Source organism: Pezoporus wallicus, unplaced genomic scaffold, assembly GCF_028554395.1.
Source record: "Pezoporus wallicus isolate ANWC-B61680 ecotype Strahan unplaced genomic scaffold, APGP_CSIRO_Pwel_v1 contig_6923, whole genome shotgun sequence".
NCBI lineage: Eukaryota > Metazoa > Chordata > Aves > Psittaciformes > Psittacidae > Pezoporus > Pezoporus wallicus.
The window spans coordinates 2,599,596-2,623,059 of record NW_026637289.1 but is presented as its reverse complement, the minus strand read 5'-3'; the positions used below and the strand labels follow the sequence as shown (position 1 = coordinate 2,623,059).

The 23,464-nt window shown below is 45.0% G+C and overlaps 1 protein-coding gene across 1 annotated transcript in view; it reads left to right on the top strand.

The window, feature by feature from the left end:
• The window catches only part of SCML4 (Scm polycomb group protein like 4), a 70,721-nt gene that overhangs the window by 35,846 nt on the left and 11,411 nt on the right, over nt 1-23,464 (top strand). The window contains exons 5-7 of the mRNA XM_057404713.1: nt 1,699-1,899; nt 4,812-5,006; nt 20,543-20,809. Coding sequence (XP_057260696.1) covers nt 1,699-1,899; nt 4,812-5,006; nt 20,543-20,809 — 663 coding nt within the window. The remainder of the gene's footprint in view (nt 1-1,698; nt 1,900-4,811; nt 5,007-20,542; nt 20,810-23,464) is intronic.

Here is a 23,464-nt window from a genome sequence, read left to right as displayed (position 1 = left end):
TGGAGTGGCCACAAAGGCAGAGGTTCTATGCATCCTTTTGGGTTCTGAGGACGCAGCGCCCCACACCTCCATCGGTCTTGTGCCGCTGGCACTTTTTCTCCCAGCACCTTCCCAAAGGTGTGTGTAGGCTCCCAGCAGAGCAGGGGCTGCAGGAAGCAAAGGCAGTCTCAAGCCAACTTTTACCTCCCTATCTGCACAGAAAAGACCATAAGGGTCCCCATTCTTCCACAAGGCTCCCCCCACATTTCCTGCAGGCTGCAGAGTCCCTCCTGCAGCTGAGCCTCAGACAAAACCAGTGGCTTGTCACAGCAGAAGGCATACCCTGCAGATTTGCTGAGGTTTGGCATGGTGGCACGCCAGGAAAGCTGCACTGTGACAGCCTCCTGCAATTCATGCATGCTACTGCTGTCTTTCGGTGCATTTTCCCTTTGCTTGTTTGGCACTTGGAAGGTGTAAAGTGCTATGTAATGATAAGTATGATTGCTATTATCCTCCTGTTCACCCAGGATATACTGCTAAAGCCCCTTCTGCTGTTCAGTGAGAGATGGGGTAGCAGAGTGCACTGTGACAGTCGCAGTAGATTTTCATTATGGTGATACAAACTGTAAATTATTTCCAACTTTACACAGCTGTCATCATGTCCTCCACTCTGCTTGATGGTTTTAGTTCGTCACATATCTGATTTCTGTCAGAGGATAATGTTGTATTGTTTGAGAGATGACAGCTTGAGCACACTCAGCCAGCTATTATAATATGTCTCACTTTAGCCTGACTTTAGGCTATGTCTTAGTCGGCCTTAGTTACCACAGCATTCTCTCTGCTTCCTCCAAGATGCAGTTAGTCTCAGCCAAGCTTAAAATAAGTTCATGCTAGGAAGAGAACACTGATTGTTTGGCTACTGTTGGCAGGCCTGATGGCATGTAGAGAAACTGCCTTTGCAGGCAGTGGCATATGAGAGGAGCCATGCAGGGCTTGGCTGCAGGGAGGCTGAGGTATCCTTTTGCAGACCCCCCTGTGCAGCACAGTCACATGGCTGTGGTACCAAATGGGGATTTAGCACTGTACGCGATGTACAGTTTCCCTCGAGGTGATGCAGATTGCAGAATGCTGGGTTGGACATGTAGGGTCAGGCGGCTCCCAAAGACCAGGGTCTCTGTCATCACATCATGCAGCCCAGCACAGCATAGCCCTCCAGAAATTACAGCTGCATTAAGGTCAGGAGCAGCAATGAATGAAAGTTTCCCCAAACTCACCTCAGACCAGTGCTTCTCCGAGGCCCTCTCAATGAACCAGTCTAAAAACGCACAGAGAGCACAGACCCAAAGCATGCCTCAGGCTGGAGCTTATCCATTGCTGTAAAGTCAGCCTTGCTAGTCACTGTCCTGCACTCCCTGGGCATTTTTTTCTGGTCATCAGCTGCATGGACAAGGTAGTCTGCAAGAGAGCAGACCCCAGGCATGCACAAGGGCTTCTTTAGTTGCATGTAGCTTATCTTCACCTGTGACACTGAACAAGACCTAAACTCAGCTCACTTCACTTAGGCAATGGTTTATCAGTGCAAGGAAGCCTGGCTGTGCCGTGGCAAATGGTCACAATTCACCAATGAATGGAAGAGCCTGTGAAATAGATAGAAATGTATTTGCTAGGATGGTCTCAGGGCCATTTTGTAATAACCCTGTTGGGATTTTGTGCCTGCAGTCTGCATTTATGTCAACAAACAAGCAAACCTGGGGCCATACCTTGACAGAAAAAAAGTGCAGCAGCTCCCGGAGCACTTTGGGCCAGAGAGACCATCTGCAGCCCTGCAACAGGCTGTGCAGGCCTGCATTGACTGCGCGCTCCAGCAGAAGGCTGTCTTCTCACTCATCAAGCAGGGCTATGGAGGAGAGACGGTGTCAGGTAAAGCATTTTTGTCAGGGGTGCGAGGCCAGTCGGAAAGTGCTCGACATCTTCACCCGATCCCCAGTCCTGACTGTCCTACCTGTCCCATTCACATCAGCTGGGAGGCAGCTTTTAAACATCACTTAGAGCTTTGTAAAATGAGCTGCTGCAGGAATTGCCTCAGTGTCAGATGAAAGTATATTGGTAAAGAGCGTTGCAGCAGTGATTCAGGGGTGAAATAGGGCTAGCTCCAGAATTCTGTGCTTATCACTTTGCAACAGTGCTGAGACCAAGCCTGCGAGCTGAGGTTTTCGTGCAGCCATACATGGATGAGCAGTATTGCAAACCCACTCCATGCCACATGTTGCCACCAAATGTTCTGAAGGAAAACTTGCACAGAGCTCAGCTGCTGGTGTGTCCTCTGCCTTCAGTTCATGAACCAAATCTGCTCTCAGCTGCAGTGATCGCAAATTCCCCATGCAGCAGGAATATGCACATGTATCAGAGAGAATCAAAGATCAGAGGGAACTTCCCAGGGGCATCTCATCTTCCCACAGTGACACTTCTTGCTGTGTCCTGATGAGTCTGCCATGTCCCACACTGAATCCCCTGGCCTGGCTCTCAGACTGAGCATGAATTTTTCTTTTAATCACAGTAAAATATCTGTGTTGCAACATTATTTTAGCACATAGGGATGCAGTGGGAATGAAATGATGGGAATATGGGAACAACGCTCTCCAGTGAGCTGCAGTCGATGAGTCAGGCATGAACACAAAGCCAAGGACTGCAAGTCCAATCAGTTTTGCAGGGACCACAGCAGCTCAGCTGTGCCATTGGGACCCACTTGTGTGGGAGCTCAGGCTCTGGACCTCTATACAGCATATGAATCTTGCTTCCTCCCTTTCCTTTCTAATCACAGGTGCGCCTTCCCTAAGGGGCATCAGAAATACTCTAAGAATGATCCAGATTTGTTCACAGGGACACAAGACTGAAGCAATTCGGTGCAAAGCTTCATTTTTGCCTGGTTCTGTGCTGTGTATATGATTTTCATTACAAGCAGGAGAGTCACCTTTTGCACCAAGCCTGCCAAACCCCTTGGTCTCAATTACTCTGAGCTGGCTCAGCTTCAAGTACCTGAGCTAAAAGCAGCTGGTCAACATTCCTCCCAACTTCACGCCTTTTCTAATCATCAAGGAGGAGTGAATGGCCTCACAGTCATCGTGTGGCTTTGAGATTGCAGCTCAGTCCCAACCCAGCAGCAGCATAGACGGGTCTTCTCATGGGCTTTCTGGTCTTCCCATGGCTTGGCTCACAGATGCTCAGCTGGCAGTGAAGCATGGTCCTTTACAGCAGCTCAGGCCAGCAGGAATTCTCTGAAGTTATCCCAAACATTATACACCTACCATTGCGATTTATACTTATTAGTAGTGACGGGAAGCTATAGGATTGGCAAAAACCCTCCAGGTGGTGGAGTTCAGGCAGCCAGATCATGTAGCCCTGCCTGCAAACCTGTTGACACCTGAATGTGACCTGCTACAATTGATCCTGGTGGGTCTGTTGTGACCCCTCCACCTCTCTGATGTCTGGGAGCTATGCCCTTTTTGATTCCTGGCTAAATATATTCCCTGACAGCTTTGTCCAGGAATTTACTTGCTCTGCTCTCACCCTTGAGTTCAATCTTAGATGTATTTCTAGAGAGCAGTCTTCATCCTGCTAGGCCTGAAATACAGAGTTTCTCTCAGGTTCTCTCTGCATTGTGAGGAAGGTCACTGGATTAGTGAAAGAAGTGCAAGTGCCTTCCCACAGCCCAGCGTAGCACAGATGGTGATGGCTGCAGTGCCACAGGGAAACTTTCTGTTCCCTGAACATCACTGTGGCCTGCCTGTGCACATCTGCAAGTGTGAATTCACCCTTCTCAAGCCTGGATGACCAGTATGGTGCCAGTCAGTCCAGCTAAGGTTTCACTAGGACCTTATATAGCAGAATTGACACTCCCTAGTCTCTCCTGGAAATACCTTATTCAATGCTTTCTTGAAGTATATCTGACTTTCTCATTGCTGTGTCACCTTGGAGGTTCACAGACATCTGGTCAGCCTGTCCCATCATTTTCCTCCCATCAGGTCATGTTGAAGCTCCTTAAAAAGATAATGGATTGCCAAGTATTTTCTGGTATTTTTTTCCACCTTTTTTTTTTGTTATTGCAGAGCTCAAGATCAGCCAATCCTTTCTGTACAATCTCCCAGTCCTCACTGATAATGCCTCTAGCTTAGAGCATCAACAAACTCTTTCTGTGCCAGCACAGACTACTGCTGGCTCCTCTCCAGTGCTGGGGGTTACCTGCCAGCAAAGCCTGTTGCTGTCTCCTGACCCACATTCCATATGCAATCCTTTCCAGTTTGATGAACAATTTCTCATACTTTACTGAATTCCACTGCCAACCTCCCCTTGCCTATACATACAATTAAATCCATAAATAAAGATCCATGATGAAGCTGGTAGTCCTTCCTTCAGTACAACCCTGGTACCTTTTATTCATCCACAGCCATGTCTTTATTCATTGTCTCCCCATTATCTTTTAAAACCTTGTGTATTGCTGAAGTCAGCCCAATAGCCCATCATTGGCAGATCGCTTTCCCCTTCCTTAGTCCAAGGTATCATAATTGCCTCCTTCCAATCATACAGTACAGTTTTCAGTTGGATGCATACATTAGAAATCCTTGCGCTGCTGGCCATGCATCTTTCAGTGTCCCAAGGGGAAGGTGATCTCGCTCACACAAACTCAGCTCCTTAAGCTCCTCCAATATTTTTTTGTTCTTCAGGTGGGGTAATTGCATAAAATATTTTAAGGCATACAAATATTTCTCCACTGCTGTCATTCTTTCTCCTGCCATGCATCCCCAGGTATTGAATTGTTCCTGTTTCCTTTCCAGTTTCAGCTTCTTTTGAGGGGAAGCAGCATCTCATGAATGTGTTGGTAGTGAACAGCATCGGGTATGTCCTGCGCTTCCTGAAGAAGCTCTGTCGCAGCCTCTTGTGTGACAATCTCTTCAGCAACCAGCCTTTCCAGCAATACAACACCGTGTCAGAAAGCCCAGAGGCGTATGAGAACAGACGGGTGGAGGCAGGTAGGGTTGATCAGCTTGGGCTCAAGATTGAATAGGGCTGAAGAAATTACTGTCTTTTTGGTCTTGTGTTGTACATGCTAGAGAACTGCAGGTCTCTGTGGGGCCTTTGCAGAGGGAGGCAGTGGGATGCTTTGCAGTATTTTCCCCTGTGGCTATAGAGGAGGCTTGTGGGTGAAAACCACCATGTTGAGGAGTGCCAGCAGTGATAGGGATAATTTTTGAAATTATTTTATATCTCTTTGTTTCTTTTATCTCTTTTCATAAGAAAACAAGGTTCACATGATCCCATTGTCCTTATTGCCCATAGCTTTTGCCCTCCTCAAGTATACCTGGCCCTAGGGTAGAAGCCTCAAAGGGATTAAGTTGCTTCAAGTTTCAGGCAGGTGGGAAAATAGAGGGGAAATTTCTCCACCCAACTCTATCACCATATTAGATACTAAAGGATCCCCATTGACTATGAAGCCTCCTCTGCTTACAGACCCACCACAGAGCATTGCCTGTCCCTGCTCCCCACACCCCACTACTTGTGCACTCCCTTGGCTCATTGGCTGCAGTGAGAGGTGGGAGGCTGGGTGAGTGCATGGACCCCAGCCCAAACTTTGATGTTACCACAGCACAAATAGGAAATCACAAACATAATGGTTATGCTCTGCCCCAGCACTGTCCCCTATGTGCTTCCCTGCTTGCATGCTGGTCATTTTAAGGATCACCTACAAAGCAGCAAGGTCTGCCTCAGTTGAGGGGACCTCTTTCTGGGAGAGGGGATAGAGCCACTCACAGCAAAGCAGTTTCATTACCTGTAGCGCAATCAGCCTGGATACCAATCTGCTCCCACTACCCTTGAGAGTAAACTAAATGAGAGTCATGACTGCCAAGGGGTTTGCTTTGCTACTTGCAGGAGTGTTTCTCCTAGCTTAAAATGCCTGTGGGCACCATCAAGATCCCTTAGAGCCTGACGATGTGGGCTGAAGCCTGGAGGGGCTGTGGCATGGGGCAGATGCACCCAAGGATGATGGTGGTCCAGAGAAGCACCTTCCCTGAGCAGCACTAGGCTCCCAGGTGGATGGTACACGCGGGCTTCCTTCTTGCCCGCACCCCAGTGTGCTAGGACAGGGTGCTGGCCCTGTGCAGACCCTGTGGATGTGGGACATGCCTGCAGTCTCCATCTGCAATCAGTGGCCAGAGAGCTGCCCTGGGGCTCTACTACAGACCTGGCAAAAGTTAGTTGAGAAAAAAGAAAGATGCAAAGTTATGGCCCAGAACCTTCACTGCACCTGCAGGCTTCCTCCTGATTTAAATTATTTTTCCTTCTCTTTTATTAACAACGCTGTGGGTGTTCGGGGAGCACACTTCTATCATGCATTCAGTTTAATGGCAGATACATGCTGGCAGCTGAGAGAAAGGTGGTTTAGTGTCCACAATAATCACCCATGAATCAACTGTTTGCCAGGAAGACCCTGAGAGTGTGCTTTACACACTAAAGCTGGGAGTAGGCTGTGCACACAGTGCAGAAATAGCCTTTTTATGCAAAGACATCCAGCTGCCACTTTTACATATAGGGCAAGAAAGGCAGGAACACAGACTGAAAAGCAATACTTTTTTTACTCTGGACTAGGGTATTTGCAGCAACCTGAATGTTTCTGAGAGGTCAAAGGATTTCTGTAGCACTGAGTGAGTGCAACCCAGGAGGCCTGGTATTTGTGTTTCCATTTGCATTTTAATTTGCATTTACATTTGCATTTACTTCTGTATGGCAAGGCTGTCTGTGATGGAAGGCAACTCCACAACTGAAGATTGTACAGTGGCTCTTACACTCTGAGAATTTCCTTCCTTACATGATTCCAATGAAGATGTCCCTGACACCAGTCCCACTGGCTCTGCCCAGCCACTGAGGAAAGGGCAAAAGTTACTTCTGCCCCAGACCAGGCAGGAGATGTGGATGTAGGGAAGGCTTCTCCTCCCTGGCTCTCCTACTGCAGGAGGGGCAATTAAGAGCCCCCTCTGGAGGTAGCATAGGTTGGGTAGCCTAGGCTAGTCAGAGCTAGTGCTGGCCTGGGCTCTCCTCCTCTCTTGAGAGGGATGGGGGAAGAGGCAGTGGCTTTTGGGGCTTTTATATCCCCATCATCAGTAGCACTGTGGTACAGTGGAGAATGTCAGTTGTAAAATAGCTCGGGTCAGCGGTTATACACAGGACTAAAACTCCCCACCAGGCTCCAGCTTACTCACCCTGAGGTCTGGTAGCCACTGGTTGGCTAGCCAGAGAGCCGTAGCATGGGTCAGCATGCCCTGCAGATGTTTGGGTGCTTCCCTGTTGAAGTGGTGATGGTCCCCCGGTGAGGGAGGCTGTGGTGAGCAGCACTGTTTCCAGAGCATCTGGGTGCTCAGGTTGCTCTCTAAGCTGGCAGCCCCAAAAGGGGACTTCTATCAAAGGTTAACAGAAATAAGGTGAGACAAGATTTGAGAATACTTTCAGCACCCTGCTGGTCACTGACCTGGTGTACCCAATTTGGTGAACCCAGGTTGCCCTGTTGTAACCTATCCATGAGCCTGGGGGTGGCTGGGGGAGCTCAGCAGCTTCACCAGCTAACCACTGTCTTCATTGCTGTATGCAGGCTCAAGAGCTGGGGGCTGGTTTCATTGTGCAGCCAGGTACTGCTGTGGAAAACCCACCTACGGCACCTTCATGCTGTGCTCAGCTGGAGCCAGGCAGATACATAATATTCCTGTTCATAATATCAGGATATATTCAACAGCTTTTTTGCCACCAGTGGTATTAACTCCAGTTTTAGGCACTGGGGCTTGAGCCACTGTGTCTATGTTTAATGCTGCATTGCCTAAATCTCCTTCCACCTCCCCAGGAGCCAGCATTTCTCTGCAGCAAGGTCAGCACAAGGGGGGACCTCTGCTCCACAGAATGGAGATGGGCTTTCCCTGTAGCGGCAATAATAAGAAGGACAGTAGGAGCTCTTCTCAGAGATGAGTCTGTGAGGGCGCCTGTTGGGATAGAGCTCTCATGGAAGGAGCAGGGCCATAATAAAGCACCACAGGAAGCCGTGCAAAGCAGCCACATTCTTCATTGTTTCTGTTCTCCAGCTTGTAATCGAGATGTTCTTTTAAAATCATGTGCTTTTTAGCCCCTGTGTATCAATGAATTTAATACATGTATTGACTTCTGTGCAGTTACTCTTGATTTACACTGCCAGAAGTGAAAGGAAAAGCCGGCATCATGTCCAGTCATATTAATCCACTTACTTACACCATACAGGAGTCACCTTTTAACCTCACCCTGAAGCACATGCCCCTAAGCCATTATTCACGTGTGCTCACAGCAAAGTGCCAGATGCTAATGGCTGTGTACTAGCCAGGTGGGATTTGTGGATACATTCATATATCGCTCATAATGGTATTTTATATGTATGCACCGGGCTGTATGCAGCACCGGTCTCTGCAATGATCCTTGCTGACTGTGCATTACCTGCCCTGCACCTGAGCCCCCACACTCTGCCTGCCCTGCCAATGCCTCTCGCGCTGGTTGCCCAGTGGCTCTGCACATGGGGCAAGGGTCCGTCTCCAGCTGTTTCCTAGTGTCAGTGGTTTCACTGCTGTGTCTTGGCACACCTGGGAACATACCTCACGGCTCTTTCTCAGCTGTGAGGGGACTTTCTGTCTCATGAGAGCAATTTGTGAGGAGCAGCTGTGGGATGACTCCTAGGGTGTCATCTGGGAAGTGCCCATCTTCAGGTCTGCACTATAGCAAATCCTGAGATGTTACCTGTTCCCGCAACATCTGAGTTCAAAGCACCTCTGGACCCCTACACCAGAATTTTCCATGAGAGTGGCAGTGTAGTTTGAACTAAAATGATGGCAAAGTCTGGGTGACCTCTGCATAAAATGCTGTCAAATGTGCCAGGGGTTATATGGATGGGAAGTTAACAGAAATCCTGTCAAATGCCTCCATCCATGCCCTCTGTTTTCAGCTTTCACAAGTCCTCCCATGCTGAGTTAATAGAGGTGTGGATGTGAGCATGGGAAATGGACATTTCTGGAACATCTACATACTGTTGACATGCACTTGTGCAATATTAGACTTATTTTTCAGAGGAAAGAAAGTGCTATAAAGCTTCTTGCCAACCTGTTGGTAGGCATAGATATTGAAGTAGATTCTCTTATGCAGGAAGCATCAAGCTCAATAGGCATCTTCTTTTCCCTTTCAGTCAATCCTTTCCTTGCTCTTTCTGTCCTGAACCTTGGGTTTTGGTTATTTTGTACTGTTAGACAATTGCTGTGCTCCATGCAGAGCATGGCTGCACGTACCTGCAGCAAACCTTTCTTTATGCAAGGACTCCTGTGGCCACCCTGTGTTCTTGCTTTCACTGGTGGGAAGACAGATAGGTCTGTGAATAAGGTCCCCAGCCTTGCTTGTCTCATCATGGCCAAGTCAAACTTGTATGCAGAGATACCATATGGCGTCCCCTACCACTGTCCACAGCACCTTTCGTCATGGCAGTGTCTGAAGGCAGTGCCCCATATGTAGCAGAAGCACAGCAGGAGGTAGAGGTACCCTATGCTACATCAGTGCCTCTGTATATAGGAAGGTGGACTCTTCCTATCTACAAGCACTTGAAAAACTGGTACGAGAAGTGCTATAGCAATACACTATAAGACTGTGACCAGTAGGCAAGGCACTAGGATGGGAGCTGGATTTTGCCAGAGGTTTTCCCATTGACTGTAAGGGCAAGACATCCTTCCCTATCTGAGTGTCTGTCCAAGGAGGGCAATAATTTTTGCCACCATGTGCAAAGCCCTTCTACAACAGCTAGGAAAAAAGAGTAACATCATAGAAAACCACATATTATTACAATCAATATTTTCTGTTCCAAGCACCAAATAAACAGCAGCTCAGAAATTTCAAGCCCTAAGAGGGCAAGAAAAATGTTGTCTTTCCGCTTTCTAGTAGCGTGGCTTGTTTAATCTTGTCTTGTTGCATGCTATGAGGAACAGTGCTCCCGGCTTCTCAGCACACTCAGAATAAATGGCTTTTATGGCCATCAATAGCTTCAGCTCTCTTCAGCATTTAATTACCTGCAAAGGCCATTTATTGCCTCATATATTCCTTCACCATGAACATTATCCTTTAAACAATAAATAAAATATTAAGGTCACTCTTAAAGAGGGAGTAGAGGAACTGCACAAGCCATCCAGCCACATCAAAGTATAATATAAAAAGTTTGTCTGGTCTTTGGGGTATTTGAATTGATGGCAGAACCTGCAGTAGAGCAGAAAGGATGGGATTGCTGCAGGCATTCCTTCCTTCCTTTCATGTATGCAGGAGCCCATGCATCCATCAGCAGGCTGCATGCCTTCTCCCTTTCCAGACCCGACCCAGCCATCCCCAGGGAAGGGCATCCTACTGAGGATCTGTACATTGGGGTCCTGCCTGCAGCTGGAGCACCATCCCCAGGACAGGCTTTCTGAAAAGAGGTATCCAAGGTGATAACTGGCAGAACAGAAAGAGAGGTAGCTGCAGCTGAAGCCACATGTTGTCATTCAGAAACCTAGGGAGGGACAGGAACAGTTCAAAATTGCACAAGAATTAGGAACTAAAAGCAGGAAGCTGAAAGAGACAGCCAGGCAATGCTCCTGTGGAAGGGTTCATTAGGGTGTTGTAGACAGCATTCAGGTGATTTGAACCCAGACCAGAACAAACTAATGAAATGTATGGTAAGAGGTAAATCCTGGCAGGAAGAAAAAGAAGAGGTGGATGCAAGGGATGAAATTCATCTGAAATATAATTTATCTGAACTCTACAGAGTTGGTGAAATTGGATAAATTGACCCTTATGACCTTTAAGCTGTGTGATTACTGTTTACTAACCCCCAAATAAGGAGTCCCTTTCTATTCCTTTAAGTTTATGAAATTGTATCTCCCTGTGGATGCTAAGCAGTGAAGTACCAGATCCTTACGGCAGTCAGGCCAAGGGAAATCCTCCTTCCCACCTTCTGCTGGGCTGTATTAGCTCCAGTCTTGAGATGGTGCAAGAAAATACATCTCTTTTGAAAAGCTACCCTCAAGGGGAGTAGGCACTCTGCTCTCAGCAGTGGATGAGGAGAAGCCCAAAGGTCCTTCTGTCCTTCAGACCAAGATGTGCTCAGAGCCATGCAAAGGCACTAGCAGTGCTGGAGATTGCCTGGGTTGCAGCCATGGAGGTTAGAAGAGAGAGCTAAGCTGTGAAGTGAAGTTTAAAGTAGGAAAGATGCTTTGTTTTTCCATATCAAAGCATACGCATAAGGGAAAGGGATGAAATGATGGGCATAAATGCATGAAGCATGATGATTGAGATCATACCCACTACAGAAAATAATACCACTGGATATAAGTATTTAATTCAAGCTTTGCATGTACTGCAGTCACATGGAGGAAGCATGCACGCTCTTTTAGAGCCCTGGTCAGGTAAATCATTTGAAGGTAACTCTGGTTTAGCTTTAATTTTGTTTTAGCTGGTTAAGACCTTCCCACACAGCTACATGATTCCTTTAGAAAGTGTCTGAAGTTGGGAATCCAGGCTTTGATTCTAAATAGCTTAAATTAAAGTTGAAACAGGAATTTGCATTCCTAAACTTTTTAAATATTGATACAAATACCTGCCATCCAATATATACATATTTCAAGCAGCAAGACTGGCAGGTCACAGGCCAGAACTGATGGTGGAAAACCTATCCAAGCGCCGTGTGTGTTAGCCAGCCTGATCCACCAGGTTTGTCATAGATACAAGGCAGGGTTTTTCACAGACCCAAGGAAGGGGAATTGGTGAGTTCTTAGCTGCTGGGACTGAGATTGGCCAGGGATGTTACAAGCAGCAGCAGAGAAGACAGGAAAAGGAAGGCTTTGAGAAAGGGAACTAAGGCTTTAGTGCCCAGCTATGTTGTGTTTATATGGCAGAAGAAATCCCAGAAGAAATATCAGAAAGTCCAGCTGAGGTGCAGCAATGGGCAGGGAGAAACAAAGCAAAGACTTTATGAAAGACCTCATACCTACATACCAACACATGCCCAGGCTCATGCTTTATATTTGTTCTACCTAATTTCTGGATAAGATTATTAGTTATTAACGGGCAAGCACAGCTTATTTTGCAGTTACTGCACTTTTCTGTAGACAAATTATTTATTTTTCAAACAAAAATTTGCTGTTAAGTATTTTAAGCCAGTACTAAGCAATATAACTCAGGGAGATTCATTGTGATGGTAGCAGAACAGAAATGCACTAACTACTTCAGTGCAGAGAATCCCAGTACATAACACCTTGAATTTTCAAATGACACAGTCATTTTCACCTAGTCTGTTCTGTATACAGATTTTTGTTACTTATATCAGTGCTGATTTATAAGCATACTGAGTATATTATAAACTGCTTGGACAGAAAAGCCCCTCTAGGTACTGCTAGAAGCTGGAGACAAGAAAGATCAGTTGCAGTCTCTCCCATCTCCCTTTACCAGTGCAGAACTATTGCTGTGCTAAGACACAAAACTACACAACCCTGACAAATCTCCCTTTCATGATGTACACTTCAGTACAACATAAAGGCAAGAAAGAAGGGAAGAGAATGGAGGAGAAGGTCTGAAAAAAGGAAGAAGAGGCTAAAGGAAGACTTTTTCTAAAGTCTGGATCCCTATGCCTTGAAATCTCTTTGCTCTCACTTATGGGTATGCAGTGCCTAAACAATTTGCCTATGCTGTAAGGTAGAATTGAAATCTCTCCATTGTGACACAAGACTCAATCATCCCCAAGCACTTATATATATATTTATACATATATGTATCATCTATGGGTTATTCATACACATGAGCACCTTTTATTATTAATATATTTGTCAGCAGCTAGCTTGTGAATTTACTCTACCTTTTTACTTATTTTGGACAATAAAACTATGTTGATCTGTTCCCAGCTGGTTTCATTCCCTGGTTCTACTGCATTAAACACAATGTGGCTGTTTCTGGGCTGCAAATACTCAAGGGAAATTGTTAAAATAATGAAAAAAAAAATGCCTATGCTGAAGTCTTTGCAATCAGGACAACACTGGGTTTTGGAAAATTCTCTAAAAAATTCAGGGTTTTGATGTTAATTGACTGGCAGCTTCTCCTTGGAGGATTTGGCATTCCAGTTACAGCAAAATATGTTTTAGCAGCTAGGACACAGTGAGATGATACATGGTGCAGTAAAGCTTCATACTAAGCCCTAGAGAATTCACTGCAGGTTTTATCTCCACGCTGTGACCATGGTTTCAGTGTTCATAATATCTACATTCACAAGTGGATGAGGCTTATTTACATTTTCCTGACTGACTGGTATCTCCCTCCTTTTTCTCAGTGGATGCAATTGCATGTTCCTATAACCCATGCAAAAGTTATCCCATAAACTGAAAAACACAGGCATGACAGCCCTGAACTGCTGTCGGAGGATGCCCTGGGCTGCCTGATCACTCTCTGCCTCTCCGCAGCAGCCTCAGGGATGCTGTGGTTCCTCAGGGATGTGTCTCAATGCCACTCTGCCTTGGCAAGCAGCGAGAAGCTTGGCACTGCTGCCACGAACCAGATGTCACTCCCTGTAATGTTCTCCCTGTTCGGCCAAACCAGCAGCCACAGGCTGGTGAGGAGAAGGTCTGTTGCTTGTCCAGCTGTTCGGGGTGCAGATGCATGCACCAGAGGGTGGGGTTGACACAGCGTGGAAACGCCTGCTAAGGGGTGACATATTTTCATTGTGCTCCATGTCTGGATGGTGAAAGGAATGGGCTGGTGCTCTAATCCCAGAATAAATTGCAGCAGGCAGAGCTGGACAGTCTTAATCCATCACAGGAAGCTCTTCTCTTTAGATAGATGCATGCAGGCTCAATCTACAAAGAAGATAAGGTCCATTTCTGACTGGGCAGAAATATGTGAGGCTGTTTGGCAGACATAGAAGAAGTTCTTTTTTGATCCTTTAAGAGCTGATGTTGAAACCAAAGACTGCAGTTCAGAACCAAGGCACATCTTTCACACTCTTAAACTGTTTAGATTTTTGTGCTTTCTCCCTTTCTGGTTTACACCAGCCTGATGGTTAAACTCACCTGAAGTATTTCTATCGGCATTTCTGCATTTGCTTTTTGTGTTTCCCTGCTTTTATTTTTCTTTCCATGATGGCTGAGATTCAGGGTTTCTAACCTCCACAGCTGCTTAAAGCTGCCCCCTCCCACTCCCCCCACTCACACACACACACCCCCCCCCCCGGCAAATGCTGTCCTTGTGCAGGGAACTGGAGCCAAGCACAGGAACTATAAAATACAGGTGAAGATTAAAACTATACAACGAAGTATCTCAATAGGATTTTGGCAGTATGGCTGGCTCCTCTCAAAATGACTGGGAGATGAGAAAAGACTGGCCTTGGCTGGGAGAGAGAAGAGGTCTGAGGAAGCTATGATATCATGCCTCTTAAAATATGGAGTTCACATCTGGTCAACCCATTATAGAAAATATATGGTAGCACTTAAAAAGGTACAGGAAAGGTCAGAGAGCAAACCACATCACTAAACAATATGAAGAATAGGAGACAACACAAAAGAGGAAAAGTGGGGGAACAGAAAAGAAAGAAATCTATACTGACTGTGAGGAAAAGAAGTTAATGGTGAATTTAATTAGAGCAAATACAAATGATCAAGCATTGCAGGTGGTGGAGTAAAAGGTTATGAAATGACACAAAAGTATTAGCCTAGAAGGAAGGGTAGTTATCCCAGGAAGCTACCAGTGTGTGAAAAGATGACCCCTTGGTTTGGGGATCAGTGGCGCGCTCAGAGGTGGGGTTGGGGTTTCCATCAGTGCCACATGCAACCTTCACTCAGCTGCAGCCACTCCATGGTGGTGTTAGACACGGCTGTTAACTGGGAACAGGGTCCTTGGTCCCACTTCATGGCCCCAACCTCAGGCTCTGCTGTCCAAGAGGTAATCTGGGCATGAACTCAAAGAAAGGCAAGGGGGTATCAGGAAAGGGAAAGCTGGATGAATGGAAGTGTGAGATGGATGGAAGTAGAACAGCCTTGCAGAAGAAATGGCTATGCAGGTCAGCTGGATGAGAGGAGGGAAAATAGGAAAGGAGACAGGAAAATAGCTGGCAAAATGGAGAAAAGGGTGCTGCTTCTGGTGTGGAAAAGCAGCATCAGAGCAAGAGCAAGATAGTGGGAATATGCTGGAAGAAGCAGTAGGAAGAGATTATAGGGAAGAACACAGGGAGGAGCAGGTAGGGGGTGTAAGGGAAGGAAGCCTAAAACAGGTAAAGGGAGAGAAGGATTGTCCTGGTTTTGGCTGAGGGCAAATAAATTAACATTAACAGACAAAAGCCAAAACCACAGCACTGTACTAGCTAGTAGGAAGAAAATTAATTATATCCCAGCCAAAACCAGGACAGGGATGTAACAAGAGAAGTGATGAAGGAGCAGCAGTGGGTGAGGAAAGTGGCAGAAGGTGTATTTGGTCTGGGAGGAGAAGAGAGAACACAGACTAGAGAGTGTCTCTGGAATGCAGAAAGAGCTTTTATCTATAGGAGAGATTTTAGCAGACTACGTTTGTCTGGGGTTTTGATGTTTTTTTTAAGATGAAGAAGAAAAAGTGAGAGATTAGATCTGTTCAGGAAAATGTCAACTAAGGATCATCTTTCCTGGTATATGCCCTTCTTCATTTCCAGCTTGACTTAAAATTGATTTTCATTTACTTTCCTAATGCACAATGGGAAAGGCATCATTTTTTTTTGTCTCTCTGGAGTGTCTATCCCCAGATGCTAGCAGAGGTGCACTGTACGTTTTCCGCATTCACATATGCAGTATACAATCCTGTGGTGCACTGTAGTGGCATAAAGATACTGCCAAGGCAAACGACTTAACATGTTACAGATGTGAGAGACAAAACAAGTGTTTTACTTCATCCTAATGGAGAACTGGAGTCCAGAGATGACCTGACCAAGGTCACTCCAGAGGTCTGCAGCAGAGCTGGGATGTGAGCTGAGCTGCAGGTTCTCATGCTGGTTTAACTCTCAGCTGACCTGACCCATCTTCTGGACCTTGGCTAGTAACCATACAGGCTGCTACTTTGAAGAAACTCAGCTAAAGAAATGTGATTTTTTAAACTGAGAAAGCAGTTGTTTTTTTTTCTCTCCTCTTTGCTGCATTTTAAGGTGCTCTGGATGTAACCACCTTGGGCTTTTCAATCTAGTTCTTGTGGACCATTCACGGAAAGGAAAACTACACCAAGAACGTTTGAGCATCTCAGGGAGGTGAACAGTTGTAATGGGCACTACTGTGCTTAAAATAAAGGCTCAAACAGATTCCTCATAAATCCTGCTTTAAAACATTGTGTATCAATTTCTTACTAGTGTTTGCCCTTCTGCTGACTATCTAGAAAATAAAATACAGAAGTGCAACAGAATACAGAAGCACTAAGCTACAGATTTATGAAACTGTTGCATTTTAAACTTCAGTAGAGAGTTATGTTTTCTTTTATTGTCTTAGAAAACATGTTTTTCCCTAATTGGTCAAAATGGGATTAGTAGCTATGAAAGCCATGCACATTACAAAGTCTTCTGGGAGCTTACAAAATGCAGATATTTTCACACGTTTTGGTGGAACCCCAGCTCATGCAGCTTTTCATGGTACAAACTAACAAGGAGCTGGAGAAATATGAACACAAAGACCTTCCACAATCTTTTGTAGTTTTTGAACAGTGAAGCCTGTCCCTCCCTCTGCCTTCTGTGCCATTGTAAAAGACTCTGGACAATCCCCCACGAGCCCTTGCCATGGTCCTCTCCTGCCATCTATGGCTGCTGCTTGGAGTGGAGAAGACGTCAGTCATAGGATCAGAGGGCAGTTCAGGTGGGAAGACAGATTAGGCTCCTGCAGTACCCCACTTTTTACTGGCCTCCATACAACCCATTAACTGTTACCCACTAAACATGATCATTCAACCAGTTTCTCACTCATCCCAGCCATAAAGTTCTCATTTGGAAGCAAGAATACTGTAGGAGACCATGTTGAAAGCCTTCCTGAAGCCAAGGCAAATAACAACCACTTCTCTCCCTTCGCCCACAAATCCAATTTCTTTATGATAGAAGGCAGCCAGGTTGGTCAGGTGTGACTGATTCTTGGTGAACCCATACAGACTGTCCCCAGTCACCTTCACTTCCTTCTCTGCTGCTGTGAAGGGGTGTCATGAAATGCAGATGTCTCCTCCTGAGCTGAAGTGTCACCAGGGACTGTGTCAACCCCACAGGGCATAATGGATCTCTCTGTACCCTGGAAGTCTCCTGGGCCCACCTGCCTCTTCCTTCCCACGTGGTGGGTCTCTCCTGGAGTGGGCAGACTGTTGCAGGGCATGGGTTGCTCAAGGTGCACCAGCTTGTGCAGTTTTACAAAGCAGCCTGTGCTCAGCAGGGAGCACAGAAGCTGACCAGCACCTTTCAAAACTGTGTGATTTAAACCCTGTAACCATACATACTTAAATGCACAGTCTCCTTTTTCCTAAGCTAATTGTGACCTGCATTTCATCACGAGCTTCTTTTGGTCAGGAGGAGGTGACTCTGATGAGTTGGTCTTGTAATCACTGACTCCTCATGTCAACTTGAAGATGAGGAGCTTAGAAACCTGGCTGCTTGAGATGATCCCTGCTCACCTCCTGTCAATGAAGATATGAGTAGGACTTTGTAATTCCCAGAGCACATTCCACTGTGGCATGTTTCAAACAGTAATGGATGGAGGCTCCTGCTTGGTCCACAGCAATAGGCACCATTACTCCCAATCTGGAGCCCAAAGCAGAGACATGGAATAAATTGATCTAGATCAAGGAAAGAGTGTGAGGCAGGGTCAGGAAGAGAACTGGCAGTGTCTGGCTCCTTGCCATACACAACTTGTGGGCGTCCTTCCACAGGGATATTTCACCTGCGCATGTCTTATTTCACTCAGACTACTGAGGGACTCTGACATAAGTCAAAAATTCCCTGGTGTATGCTCACAAATTTTGGAGCAATTTATATCCATAGCAATAAAAGCTGTATGATGTTTATTTTGCAGGGCTCTTTTAATACACTGTTTGGTTTTTTTGATAGTCTGTGTCTTCTTCATATTGTAATCATATTAAAAGAGCATTCTTTTCCTGGAATAAAGAGGTAATGATTCACAAGAGGCGTAATTATTCCATGCGGTGCAGGCAGGATGCTGCAGAAAAAGCTGTCTTCTTTATGCGTAAGAGGCTTTTATTGCAAGTGTTCTACACAGTAATTAAATTCTTTGAATGAGGAGGCTTGATTGGATTTTCTTTGGTTTATTGGGAGGAGTCTGAAAAGCAAGGTATTTAGCTCAATTGCTATACAATTTTGGCATCTGTCGGAGGTTAGGGAGAAAGGTTCAGCGTCTGATTCCCATTTCTCTTATGCTAGTGTTACAGTAGCTGAACTCCACTGAAGTCAATTGAATTACTCCCTATCTGTATTTGTGTGAGAATTGGGCTCAAAAAACCTTAGCAGAAAGCAGCAGGATACCTGAATGCATGCTGTAAGTATCCAAATTATCTAAGGGAAAAAAAAAGTGCTAAAGGAAAGTTACTCGCAGTTGCAAAGGCAAGTGCCCAAAGCAAGGAAACTTCACATTTACAGCTGTCCTTCTGGTCTGATGTTTGGCTTATGGCAAGCCCAGCCTTGGCCCAGAATGGGAAAAAGTTTCAAGACAACAGCAAGAAAATGGGAAGTAAGGCAATTGTATAGTAAAAATCTGTGCTGTGGCTTGACACACAAGCCAGGATGCTGGCATGGCACAAATCTTGAGTATTTGAGTTGTCAAACTAAATCATGTTTGTTTAACATCAACTTCTGTACACAGCTGCCAAGGGATTTTTTCTTCAAAGGAAAAGACTAAAACGTAAATTAAAAGGAAAACTATTATACACAGTCTCAACATCTATTAGCAATGGGGTTTGGATCTTGTAACATAAATTACAGCATAAATTCTTCCTGTTACTCAATAAGGCTGCCCAATACGTCAGGAGGATAATGGTGCTCAGGCAGGGAAGGAGATGTGTAACACCACAGGGGTAATTTCACCCTGCTCAGATGTCTCTGGAAGGCGACTACGCATGATGAGGAAAGTGGCATTTTCAAGAGCTCAAAAAATGTCATGGGGCAACGGGAAGCACTTTTCTAGCCTATGGGGTCCCTGCCTACCAGATGTTTGCACCTTGTTTTGCGCAGTGACAGTGGGAATCTCTGAAGTGCAGGTTGCCAGTATTTGCAGGGTTTACGTGAAGGTTTGGATCTCAGAGAGGTTTCCAGGGGCTCTGCTTGTATCCTGTGGTGATGGTGATCATGGTGGTGGTGGAGAGGGTCCTGGGGCTGGGTGAGGGGAGGGATGGTTTTCTGGGGAGAACAGCAGCGGGAATGAGGAGGATGAAGATCTTTCTTTGACTGTGTTTTGTGAAGACAAAAAAAGCAACTAGGAAGGAGCTTGGATATCAAGGCTTGTTTGGATGAGACTGAGACTGTACAGAAGAGTACGATGACACAGACATAGGGGTCTCAGTCCACAAAGCAAAACAAGATGGATCTGGACCTAGGTCTGAGGGGAATTGGCAAAAAAGCTTTTATACTGCAAAACCTGGGGTTAGACCTGCCTCAAGCCCATGCATTAGACTGCCAAGCAATGGGGAATATAGGTCTCTAAAACAGTGCAAAACTGGGAGTCTGAAAAGCAAAGTATTTAGCTCCTACACAGTCTGCAAAGTGCAACGCAGAGGAGAGGAACTGGAGCAATGATTTGCAGTTGACTATGATGCCATCACACATGTCTGAACAGGAGCTGAGTCTGAGTGACTCACTCACACATCTCTGCCCATGATAAACCTTGGGTATGCTCATCAGCCATCAAGCCTCTTCTCCTTGTGGGATATCAGGTCTGATGGATGTCTGTAGCTGAAGATATTTTCTGATTAATTTTGGCAATTGCAGCCAGAAAGCTTTGGTTTATTACCTTCACTCCCTCCTATTGACTGCTAGGCATTATGAACCCAACAAACTCCCTGTCCTGTTGTCCTCCTCTGCCTTCTTCCTTTCAACTTCCATGGGTTTAAATGAAAGACAGAGCAAAAAATAGCTGCACAGTCCTCCAGACTCGGTGGTATTCGGGGAGCACCATGAGGCAAATGGGACCTGCCAATCAGTGTCCTTGTACTTTACAGAGAATATTGCCATGAGCTGACAGATGAGTCACATCAAGCCATAGTAGTACCCCTGTTGTGATCCTACTGATTTTTGACTGGCTGTGCTTCCCTTTGTTATTTATTAATTTTCAGTAAGGATCCCTCCCAGAGCTAGCTGTCTGTACTGAAAGTTGAAAATGGAATTAAGCTTTTTGCCCAAAAAAATCAAAAAAAAAAGGACATTTTGGCAAATACATAAATAATCTTTTTTATGCAGAGACTTAATTAAAATTGGTTCTGTTTTACTGATGTTTCTTTTGTGTCTTGGCTTCCTGAGCAGAAACATTCACACCTGAGGACTATGTGGCTGATCCTGCAAACCTGAAGCGGTATAGTGTGGATCCTGCCGATTCTGCCTTCAGTTGCATGGGCTCCATGTATTCTATGCGGCAGAGTCCTGCAGATGGACGTCCTGCTGGAGGCTCCTCTTCCTCCTGTAGCCATCGTCCTGCCCAGATGTCTTCAGGGGGGTCCTCATCTACTGGCCTGCATCATCAAACCTCCAGCCCAACAAGGAATGGGACCTATCTTGAAGGAAACAGAAGTGGTAATATCATATCTTCAATTTAACAATGTGTGTTGCTATATTGATGCCATGCTGGAGTCTTAACTCACTCCCAGATTCCACAAGAAAATTAGTGAGGTGGGTTTGGGTTGACATCCATCCAGAACACTCACATTTCCATTTAGAAGGAGAAATAATAACCTGTGTAAACACAAAATCAATCTGTTCATCACTGAGTAAAAAGGAGAATGTTTTCTAATGCTGTTATTGTGTAAACATATATTACGTATAATTGTGTGGCAATCACAACTGTTATTATCAATTTGCAGACATAAATATTAATATATAAGGCATTCCTCCCAAAGATTGATACTGCCTACAGACAGGTACCTGTTATTTGTGTGACACCAACTGTGTAGAAGATACGATGCCAAGCAAATCCAAATGTTAGTTCTCACCTCAAAGCATTTTAGCAAAAGGGTTTCTTTTGCTTGAAAAAGACTGCCCAGAAAAAAATGTATTTTTAGAAATCATCCAGCTCACTGCTCAAGGCTCTTTTATCCCTCAGGAAGCAAAGTCACAAGAAGTTTATCTGCAAATTCAAGGGATGCCGTGGGAATCCCTGCATTCAACAACCCTTCTTCCCTCCCTTTGTATATTTGTCCATAAATCTGTAGGATTTATGTTTGCTGGGTCAATCACAGTGACCATTAGCTATATTCGTTATTAGCCATGATATTTTCTTTTTTCTTCTCTAGGAATGTCCTGGATCATCAAACACGTTAGCTAATTCCCTGGACTTCTGTTAACTTTGTCTCTGTTTGCATTTTCCAAGTTCTCCATTAACAGGTCTTTATCAGTAGTGATTCCAACAGTGTCTTCACCCCTTACTAATTATTCAAACCTCATTCATGCATTTTTCATCTTCAAGACAGATCTAACAAAGGAGTTGAATATCTCAGCCGTTTTTAAGTCATTAATTTCTGTGCCTTCCTCATTTATTAATAGAATCTACTGTCACTCTGGTTTTACTTTTTTTAATCTTGATATATTTGCAGAAGTCTTGCTGGTTCCCCCAGCCCCTTTGTCTGCCATCACCTCATTACACTGTCCTTCTACCATTGCATTTCCCCTGGAAACTGCAAGTGATTCTGCATATTCTTGCTTGGTAGCCACTCCAGAACCTCTTTCCAGTAACTGCAGATCTTTGCTTAATTCCTTCACATCCCTCACCTCCCCAGTGTCTCTATTATTTCTTGTTCCCAGACATTCACTAATTAATATTTTAGAACATTATTCATCAAAATTGTGTATTGCCAGTATTTATCCTTGCATTTCTTTGTTTGCCTCTGTTTGCCTTCTTAAATGTTCAATACCTACCCAAACCCATTATTCACTTTGCTATTGTTTTTGCACACTTGTTTCCCTGTTTTACCCCTGTGTTACTCTATTATACAGAACACAGATAGGTGTTGGGCTCTCATAATACTTTTTTCCTTTACTTACCATCAACTTAAAGCAAAGTGGATAGTATAGAGTAGATAGTACAGAATTGCACTACCGCAAACAACTTGGAAAAGGTTGTCACTAAGAACTGGTAGCCTAAAGTACAAAGAGGAGGAAATGAAAAGCCACTTTCTTTCAGATCTTGTTCAGTGCCTCTCAGGCTGGCGTAATCAGGTACTGGGAGTACAAAGAGGCTTGCTGTGCACAGGATTCATTTTCCCTTCTTCCACTGCTTCCTCTGAGCCTCCTATCAGAACTGGGACCCTCTCGTCAAGTGTTTTAGTTGGCAGCTGCAAGGAGCCAAGATTTTACAATGTTGTTACTTGCTCACTTTGAAAATCTGTCTTACTCTGCTTGGGATCAGTCATTACCTCTTTGCAGTACGTACAAAGGGTCAGAGCAGTTCAGAGCAAAGGTCTGTCTAGCCATGCATCCTGTCTCCAGCATGAGACAGCAGCACACCCCAGGAAAGAGGTAAGTGCGGAGATGGTGGTACTTCCCCGCTACCCAATCCACCTTCAGATATCTGTGGTTCAAGGACTTCCTGAAACAGAGGTGGTGGATTCATATTTAGCAACCCTTCATAGATTTTTCTTCCCTGAGTCACTCAGTGGTTTATTGAATACTTTTTACATTTTCAGCATCCACAAAATGCCCGTGCTTAAGAACGTGTCATGTGGAGAAAAGGCTTGGTATCAAGGGTTTGAAAGTTTAAAATCAGAACCCCTTGAGCTTGCTCAGCTGCATTACATTCCCTTCTTGCTTCCGACTTAGAATGTCATTGTTCCCCAGCCTCAGCCGATGTCTTGTGAAAGCTCATTATGGTCCTGAGCAAGAACCTAAGTTTCAGGAAACAGCTCCATCTCTCTTATCATGGCTTCCAACAAAATTTGCAGTTTTCACAAAATAAAAGCCTAAAAGATGGCATGTCCTTTTTCCAGAATTGAACCAACACAGAAGTCATAGAATGTCCATGCAATAGACTTTGCAGGTTCCTATATTTCTCTAGCTCAAAACATATTAAAGCACTTTGAGGAGGAAAGGAGAAGAGATTGATATTGCTTTTGAACGAGATATCCATGACATGTGGGTATTTCTGAAACAGTTACAAGTGAATTTAAGCTGTTACATACAGTTTGGGGTAACAGGACTTATCCCAAAACTGCTTAGTATATTTTATGTGACAAGCAT